Consider the following 9374-nt stretch of genomic DNA (forward strand, 5'->3'; position numbering starts at 1 on the left):
AGCCGTACTGAGGAATTGAAGTCACGTAGTTTGTGTGCAAATTTTTTGTGCCTCCGTACGCAGGGGGAAATTGTCCGTGCCCCATGTACGGACTTTACTACACGTATACTAGGTATGTACACGGACGGGGGAAATGTTCAAGTGTGCGAGTGAGTGGTCCCTTTTTTGATTTGGTTATGTAGCTAAATTTAATTCTTCCTTAGCAGCCGCACTCGCTCCGGCCCGGGCTGATTAAATTTTGCCTCCGTCACTTACGTGATTTCAATGCGTAATTTATGCCAATAACCCGTAGCCCTAGTCCATACGGACGGGACTAACCCCGAACCCAAAAACCCGACCAGAGTAGGAGTCGGGATCGGACGAACTTTTAATTAGTTTAGTGTCACTCTGAAAAGTGCTGTAACTGCGGCTGTCCTTTCCTCTGCCCCTTTTGAATGTGCTGGATGCTAGATATTTGTTTTGAAGAGGTGCCAAGTATCAACATGCTCACAGATTCACGGATTCCGAGATCCGGTACGGATTTTAGATAGAGACACAGATCCCAGAGATAGCCGCGGCCACGTGTTAATGTCTGTTTGCTTGCCTCAAAATTGTTGAATGCCACGTGAGTGGGTTTGTGTGTCCACAAGGCTGACTGAGATTCTAATCGCTGCTTTATGGGCTTCGTTGCCTTGGCCACACTTGTCATCAGCCCTCCAGCCATCCAGTCCTTCAGTCCTCGAACCCACTACTCTGAACCCCTTGTAAGCTCAAAGTCCTCCATCCACCTTCAACCCACCATCCACCCGCACATCCAATTAACTTGATGTCGTCGCAGTTCCTCCGCTTGCGAGGTGAAAAGTTGCAGCCAAATCAAATGTGCCAAAGCATGGAAGTCGCGTGACTGTCAACAAAGCGAAATCTCCTCGAGTGTAAGTCGGACATACTATTACAAAAAAGGACCAGAGCTCCAGCATTCGAATACTCTTATCCACGCGCCAGACAAAGCTACTTAGCTATTGCAAAATCAAGGATATGCATATGTGGCCCAGTAGGATCTCCATATCTTTGCCAATTCGCATCGGATCCTTGAGCGGAATACCTTAAACGATTTCTAGTTCGATTCCCCACAAATCTCCATCAAAACCTGGGAGCAAAATTTTTCATCGATATTTTTTAAATTTTCCTGATTTATCCTTGCAAAATCCAGGATATTCATTTATGACCCAGTATGATACCCATATCTTTGCCAATTTGCATCGGATCCTTGAGCGGAATACCTTAAACGATTTCTATTGCGATTTCCCATAAATCTGCATCAAAACCTAAAAGCAAAATTTTTTATCGATATTTTCTCAATTTTCCTGATGGAACCCCTTGCAAAATCCAGGATGTCCATATATGGCCCAGTAGGATGTCTATATCTTTGCCAATTCGCATGGGATCCTTGAGCGGAATGTCTTAAACGATTTCTAGTTCGATTCCCCACGATTCTGCATCAAAACCTGGAAGCAAAATTTTTCATCAATATTTTTTCAATTTTCCTGATGGATCCCCTTGAGCGGAATACCTCAAGTGATTAATAGGTAAATTCCCCTTTAATATGAATCGAAACTTCAGAAAATAATTTTTTATAAATATTTGTTTAATATTTATGATGAATAAAAGCCAAACTGTTTGCAACGAATCATAATCTCAGTTTCTGATTCAGTTGGTTAACCACTATTCATTTCCAATTATCTCACAAATAGGGCATACGATTTTCTACAATTTGTGGAAGTAAACGATTCCTTGCCTCATTTCTTTTTTGGTTGTTTGTTCTTCCAGTCCTTTGGCGTTCGTTTGCTGGCTTTCAGCCCAATTTAATAGTTTTTCGATTTGTTGAAAAGCGAATGCCAAAGCACAGAAAATAAATTGTCACAGAAATACTGGCCAAGTTGAGCAGCTTGCCTCTCGGTTGGGTCTTCTTGGCTCCAACTCCCGTTTCCCAGTTTCCAGCCCTCCATTTAACCGCAAAAACCAGAAAGGGCCAAGTCAAGCCAAGACAGGCAGAAAGGCAAAGTTTCCTGCAGGACGACAGACTCCTTGGCCTTATCTTTATCAGTTTCGGGAGTGAAAAAGCGCAACGATGTCCTTGTCGTCACATATCGAGTGCAAAAAGTTCGACGACTTGGCAGCGTCCGAAGACACCGAATGCTTCCTGCCAGTAGACACCAAACCATAAAATTCACTGAGAGAAAGAATACTTGAAAATAATATTATTTATTGCCAGTTGGAAATATAGTTGTTACTATGAATTAAGTATCCTTTCCTCGGGGTGCATATCCTTGGACTAGAGTTTGCCAGTGAAGTTGTAAATAACTTGAACATGAAGGGGAAATGGAAAATTTTCAATTGAATTCATTGTGTTTTGATTGTGCACAGCCTCTCCCACGCAACTCTCCCCAAGATAATTATCAACTTAATAAAAAACCAACTAAATGTCATTTAAAATGCCCCATAAAATCGCATAAAAGCGCATAAAGTGCCCCGCACACACATCGTCGCTGTCCGTAGTACTGGTTGTAAATATGCTCGTGCTCAACATGCACTCAATGAATGAAATGTGTGCACAATGTTGAAAATAGTTGTGACACCCCAAAAACCCATCCCAACCGCCTAAAGCGTGGGTGTTTCGCCTCCTCGCCTCAAATGCTTCAGTTGTTGCACTGCAATTGTTGTTGCTCATACGCCTGGTGTGGCATGTAGTGAGTGCTGGCACAGCATTCGCCTTACATACATATGTATGTGGACAGCACTTAGAGCATGATAAATTGATGTTTGCCAGACTTAGAAATACCAAGAGAAATGGTGCTACTTTTACTAAACGATAAAATAGTAACCGATAATCGAAAAGGCGGGATACAATTTCATTCCAGCTTAGTTTTATTCTTTGCTTAATAATAAAATGGTTTAATAATAAAAAGCATTAAAATATTATTTTTAATTGATTTTTAAACAAACTGACTGAAAGGAAAGCTTGGCCCCTATTATCTAGGGCCTAGATGGAGATAGCCTGAAATAATCAAAACCAGGTGGCGCCAATGTGGTCAAGCAAGCCCCAAACAGACAATTAACAATTTTAATTTTTAATATTATTTATTTTTATTAGTATATAAAGATGAATAGTAATTTTTGCGTTGAAGACTTTGGAATCAAAGGAAAATCTGTAAAGAGAGAATGAAAAGTATAATTAGTTTAATTGCATAAAGTAAAATCAACAGCTTGTTAATTTTAAAGTGTCAGGTGGGGAATTCTTTTTACACAGCATGATTTTCTTAGTTTATTATACACGGAAGAATATTTCATCATTTCAAAACTAATAAAGAAAATAAAGAAAGGTTTTATTACCTGAATGATTCCATTAAAAACTGGAATCTATCTGTATCTGGAATCACCTGAAAAAAAGATTTAAACATCAGTCTTCGAATACTTAAATAAAAATTTGGTTATTAAAAATTATTTATCAGTTGGGGAATTCGATAAAGCAGCATGGTTTTCTTCTAAGAAAAAAACGGACGAATGTTTCCTCATTTCAAAATAATTTTAGTTTTGTTTCTTTTATAATATTTACCTCGTCAACTTAGACCATTAGACCATAAGTATTAGGATCATTTATTCATCATTCACTCCATACTATAAAAAAAGAAGACAAGAAATTAATTCCACGCAAATAACAATAAACAAAAGATATATTTTAAATGATTTTTCAGTTGGGGAAAGAAGACATATTGAACAACATGATTTTTCAGTTAGAAAATCCAACAAGGGTGTTTTCATCATTTAAAATAATTTATTAAAAATATTTAAAAAATTATGCTTACCTTCTCTTTAAAAGTAGTCTTCGATTTCCATTTTTTAAAGAATCTGAAAAAAGGACAAATACTTAATTATTTTAAAACCAATAAAGTTTGAAATTGTATTTATAAAGAGCTTGGCTTCAGACAGGGAATGTGGACAGCACGGTTGTTTAGGGTTCTACTCAGAAGAGGGAATCCTGAGTGGATTATATCATCATAAAGCTCTGTTTGAAAATAAAACTGACTGGTTTTTGGCTAGCTTACCTTTAATATAGATACCCAAAATACTTTTCCACCTCGCAAATAACATCTGACCATCTTAATATCTGAATCTGAAATAAAAAATGCATTCCATTAACCACCTTATACCAAAAATGCAATAATTTTAGGCGTTTTAGCAATCAGACAGGGAAATGTGGACAGCACGGTTGTTTAGGGTTCTACTCAGAAGAGGGAATCCTGAGTGGATTATATCATCAAACGCAACGCATTCTGTCACTATAATTCTAGCACATGCTTACCTTATAGGTCTAGTGTTTCAGGAACGGTTCAGGATATTAGCTGACCATCCACACCACAACTGCAATAGAAAAAACCAAAACATTAAAAATTGTTTTTATTGAACAACCAGCTAATCATTTTTGAATAATCAGCTTCAAAAAGTTTGTAACATGTTGAATTCTAATGAACTATACTATGAAGTAACATCATAGATTAATAAACTATAGTATTGAATATGGAAACCTACCAATTAACGCTCCATTCAGTAAAATTTCCCAACTCAGTCCAGAAGAAGCTGAAAGAAATAAATCTAGTTAGGATCATCTCTAAATTGTAAGTCAATATGTGTTTTGTGATAAATATCAGGAATATTTCTCCGCATTTTCCACTCAGTAGAACGAAAGTTAATAGATAAAAGGTATTCATCATATAAACACAATTACAGCATATCAAAAGATTGGATTCAGTCCTTACCTTAGTTTTGAATGAGAAATGGTGTCATTTCCTTGCAAGGAATGTTCCAGACCATAGGGTTAATCCTAAAACAAAAGAAAATAACTTTTTTAGTTGGGAATATCGAAATTTGTCATATTTCAAATCTATAATTTAAGTTCAGTTGCAAAAATTGCAGCCATAATGTTTTTAATCAAAGAAATCTTACGGTAATTACATTCATCATTTCAAATCTTAACAGAAAACGTAGTTTTTAATCTTACCTCATAAAACAGAAGCTTCAACCTTCTAGGAAAGGGTATTTTTCTCTCAAAGATCATCTGAAAAGAAAAGAGAAAGTGTTACTTTGGAAAATGCGACATTTAAACAAACTTTCCGACAGTAAAAATTAAATCAGTTGCAAAATTTGCAGCCATAATGTTTTTAATCAAAGAAATCGTACGGTAATTACATTCATCACAAAAATTTAATGTTTGACATTTCGATATGTAATAAAAAATAAACCTACCATTATAGATGTTTTATTTTGAGGGTTTTTCCAAAATGTGCTTCCACCATTCAACGCCATTCTAATAATAAAAGAAAATAATGGATTGTTAACTAGATCTTTCAACATTTTACAAAGAGTGTTAAAAGAAGTATATTTTTCAGAATCCTTTTGGTTAATTTTAAGTTGTGAATCAACAGCACTTTGTTCAGATTGAACTTATCATCAGCTAAACATACAGCATTTTACAATAAAATGAAATTTACCTTAAGCACGTGTTTTCAGGTCAATAAGATGCATCTTGTGAACTGCAACTGCCATTGAGGGGAATCTGAAATTAAAAATTATTCTATTATTAAATTTGAACATAAAACATATTCATCAAGAGTGACAAAAATCTGTTCTCAGAATCCTTTTGGTTAAATTTTAAGTTAAAAATCAACAGTGATTGTTCAGATTAAACTTATCATCAGAAACAGAAGTAACATAACCTAACAAAAGAAGATGATGGGGGTACCCACCTATGGAGCTCCATGCCGGCTGTCTCTACGACCACGTGGTTTCTTATGCAGCTGAAAGTAAGGAAAGGGTTCATTTAATAATGCATAACTGGGGCGTTTAAACGCTTTTCACTTGGACAGATTCATCAGTTGGCCGTTCTTATTCTTTCTACAAGAAATGAATGCCAGTTCTTGCGAACCGGCACTCGACTCTTCAGAAAAAGAACATTCATCAAAGAATCAAACAGAAATCGAAAACCTTTAGCCACGTACCTTTTTAATCCAGGCATTTTAATTGCATCCTCAGTTATAATTAGCTTATTCTGTGCTTGTGGAACATTCCACCGTTGTATGTCTGCATTAGCAAAGTCATTTTTGTTTTATCTCTACGGAGCACGACCGCTCAGGAGAATAATTTGTTGAAAAAGAAATAAATCTGAGTAGTTCTCGACAATATAAGTTTCGATAATTTCCCAAAACGGTATTTTTATTATATATTTATCCGGTCATACTTTTTCGGTAAAATACCGTATATCGATGTTTTTACTATCGATAAATGGGAGTAAAAAAGGCCCCTCGCTAATATAGCGACGAATCAGGGGAAATTCATCCAATTAAAATATAATTTTATCATTAGGTTAATAAATTAAATGAAATTCCATTTTAAGCTTCATTTTATATTCTTTCAATAATTGATCATGGATAAATTTGATATATTTTCTACTTAGCGTGAATTTTAAAATGTGATTCATTGAACTAGTTCCGAGTTTAAAGAACCTCGGCAGCCCTCGTTGGGGTACAAGATGGAAAGGTAAACAAATGGGAACCTAAAACCAAGAAATGGACCACGGCGGCGACAAATTAATGCTTATAGTGGAGGAGGACGACGCTGAGCCTGCCGAGCAACACCCTCGCTGCCAACATGGACCCACGGTCTTGTTCTTTCGACAATCACAGCTTCCGAGTCAGGGATACTTCTCCTGCTCGGCACACAGAGATTCGAAACTGTGTAGTTTCCACCTGCCAGCGGATCAGTGGAAGGGCTATAATTCCACAGATTTACCTTTACCTTCTGTGAAGGACTACCCTGAGTATATCAGACCGCGCGATCCTAACATACCCGAAGATCCCACCAAAAACATAACGGCTTTGTCGCAGGACAAAGTTAACGCCCAGTACTTTTTTGATGAAGCTGCTCTGGACTTTTTAGTGGAGCAGTGCAAAAACTTGGGAATAACGTAAGATAGCATAGCAATTCCCCATCCCATTAATTATTGTTGATATTCCAAACTCAGAAAGGTCGTCTGCATGGGGGCACCCCGCTTACATTTCCGCCTGCGAAGGGAGCTCTCAAGCTTCCTTCTGGACTTGGACGAAAGATTCGCGGAACACCTGAGCGCCGCGGAGTTCTGTCTATACAATATGTGCAATAATCACTTCTTGTATAATCGCAAGCCTTTCGAAGATTTCCTGGTGTGCTCCACGTGAGTTTTTTTCTGCTTTAGTGGAGAAGCTTTAAATCAAGTGTCCTTTTCCCAACAGGTCCGACAGCTTGTTGATAGTTACCGATCCTCCCTTTGGCTGCCGCACTGAACTGATCTCGCATACGCTGCGATCCCTGAGAAGACTGCACAATAAAATAAATCGGATGCCATTAACACCTCTGCCCATATTCTGGATTTATCCCTACTATTCTGCTAGTCACATAAAGCAGGAAATGCCCGAGATGGAGATGTGCGAATACCGAATAAACTACACGAATCATCTGAGGTACACGAACGTGGGAAAGCAGAGTCGGTTTTGCGGCTCACCCGTTCGCCTCTTCAGCAACGTTCCCATGAACCTACTACGGTTGCCATTGAAGGAGGGCTATAAGTACTGTGAGAAGTGCGACTGTTATACCGCCAAGGAGAATCTTCACTGCGATCCTTGTGGAAAGTGTCCCTCGGTAAACGGCCAGACGTACAGGCATTGCAATTTCTGCGACACGTGCGTCAAGCCCAACTACGTGCACTGCCCCAATTGCCGAAGATGCACACAAAGAGAGGGTCATGAGTGCACCTTCTACCAAAGCAAACAGCTCTGCTGGCTGTGTGGCCAAAGAGGTCACATTGAGACCAGCTGCCCTTATCTCAAGCTGCGAAAAATTAAATCTTCGAAACATGGATGCCTCTTATGTGGCAAAAGTAATCACAAAGAACGTACCTGCAATCTTAGAAGAAAGTACTTTAAGGATCTGGAGTTTATGGGTAAAACTCTCACTCAGCGAGTGTAGGCGAGGGTTTTGTTGATAAAAATAAATACACAATTTGTTCAATACAAAATTTATTTGTTCTTAACACTTTTCGTTTGTCTTCATAAAAATTTTGAATTGCAATTGAAACCACGATAAATTGTGGAATGAATGCTCCGCCCGTCTCTCATTCACGAAGCTAGCGCACAGGAAGGTTACGACGAAATTTTGGAAAAATATGCATTACGTTTAGTTTAGGCTTTAACGTCGACGGGATGTGGTTTTAACTTAAGCTTAAGGTATAATTAATTTCATGTGGAAAACACTTTAACTCCAATCCTCAACTCAACAGGCGGAATGCAGAAAGTTATGTTCTGTTGTTATCGTCGTGAAAGAAATGATGACGTCGACACACTGCTCACGTTCGTTCGTTGAGGTGAAAGTATTTTATTGGCTATGAATGAACTGGCTTAGGAGCGGTTGTATTTGCCCCAGATGTGCAGCATGAAAACGGAAGCGATGAACAGCAGCGACATGACCAGGACGGGCACGGGACCGCTAAAACGATAAAGGAAGTGGAAGGGGCTGGTCATAAACTATCCGCATATTAGCACATCTACAAGTATATCTTACACTTTGATGCCGGGGGAATCGTCTGTGTAGAAGCGCCACATGCCACCGGTACCGGCTCCTCCGGGCGCACGGCTCCTGGCTGCCGTAGTGCTGCTGGTGGTCTTGCGCTGCTTCAGGGTGCTGCCACCGCCTGCTCCGGAGCTACGTGGCGCTGACAATTTGCTGGGCGAGCGAGATCCGCTGCCCACGGATGTTGAACTTGCAGGAGCGGGCTGTTCAAGACATGTTTTTTAGTACCTGACACTAAATCCTAAGCACTTTAACTCACCATTTTGATTTAAAAATTTTTAACCCACAAACGAGACGAAGTGCTGTACAAAAGTGAATTGGGGGGGTACTGTTCTCGTCTTCGTGTCACTCTTGTCGTATTTTTTCGACTCTCATTCCACGTCATTTTTCGATAGCTGTCAAAAAATGGCAGATGAAACTATCGATATTACTGTCAACATCAGGCTCGTAGCATTGCCAGTTCAAAATGTGGACAACGCTATTTTTGTTTTGAAATGGACAATATGAATACCAAGGAAATAAAAAGCTTGGAAATCTTTAAGGACTATTTTGAATGAAAACTTTTGGCCATGGTTAGAACGGATGAGGCAATCCTTAAAAGACGGTGTTTCAGCCATGACCATCAACATGACAATTTTTTTGGTACAGTATTTATTTCCATTCTTTGTACTTTTAAAGAACAAAAATCTATTTTATGTCTACTAAATTGGAATAAAGATCATCGTAATTAAATTTGTGCG

General features: G+C 38.5%; 2 protein-coding genes, 1 long non-coding RNA gene and 2 other non-coding genes across 5 annotated transcripts; 1 reads left to right on the forward strand and 4 right to left on the reverse strand.

Moving 5' to 3' along the window:
* Nucleotides 1-3104: 3104 nt before the first annotated feature.
* LOC26515592 lies at nucleotides 3105-6222 on the reverse strand. The gene is made up of 13 exons (XR_001408773.3): nucleotides 6033-6222; nucleotides 5781-5831; nucleotides 5526-5590; nucleotides 5281-5341; nucleotides 5036-5092; nucleotides 4794-4858; nucleotides 4567-4614; nucleotides 4340-4398; nucleotides 4083-4150; nucleotides 3843-3885; nucleotides 3593-3654; nucleotides 3370-3416; nucleotides 3105-3185 (listed from the first exon to the last, which is right to left on the reverse strand). It is a non-coding gene; the product is annotated as an uncharacterized LOC26515592 (long non-coding RNA).
* On the reverse strand, nucleotides 5415-5494 carry LOC6508200. The gene has a single exon (XR_046158.2). It is a non-coding gene; the product is annotated as a small nucleolar RNA Me28S-Cm3227 (small nucleolar RNA).
* Nucleotides 5658-5738, reverse strand: LOC6508201. The gene has a single exon (XR_046159.2). It is a non-coding gene; the product is annotated as a small nucleolar RNA Me28S-Cm3227 (small nucleolar RNA).
* Nucleotides 6223-6507: 285 nt separating the features above from the next.
* Nucleotides 6508-8083, forward strand: LOC26515287 (rRNA N6-adenosine-methyltransferase ZCCHC4). The gene is made up of 3 exons (XM_014908630.3): nucleotides 6508-6997; nucleotides 7055-7243; nucleotides 7302-8083. The coding sequence occupies exons 1-3, from the start codon at nucleotides 6600-6602 to the stop codon at nucleotides 8032-8034; spliced, it is 1320 nt and encodes a 439-aa protein (XP_014764116.1). The 5' UTR covers nucleotides 6508-6599; the 3' UTR covers nucleotides 8035-8083.
* Nucleotides 8068-9042, reverse strand: LOC6494199 (protein transport protein Sec61 subunit beta). Its single transcript, XM_001960731.4, has 3 exons — nucleotides 8894-9042; nucleotides 8626-8837; nucleotides 8068-8550 (listed from the first exon to the last, which is right to left on the reverse strand). The coding sequence occupies exons 1-3, from the start codon at nucleotides 8894-8896 to the stop codon at nucleotides 8463-8465; spliced, it is 303 nt and encodes a 100-aa protein (XP_001960767.1). The 5' UTR covers nucleotides 8897-9042; the 3' UTR covers nucleotides 8068-8462.
* Between the last annotated feature and the right edge of the window lie 332 nt (nucleotides 9043-9374).

This window comes from Drosophila ananassae, chromosome 3L (genome assembly GCF_017639315.1).
Source record: "Drosophila ananassae strain 14024-0371.13 chromosome 3L, ASM1763931v2, whole genome shotgun sequence".
Taxonomy (NCBI): Eukaryota; Metazoa; Arthropoda; class Insecta; order Diptera; family Drosophilidae; genus Drosophila; species Drosophila ananassae.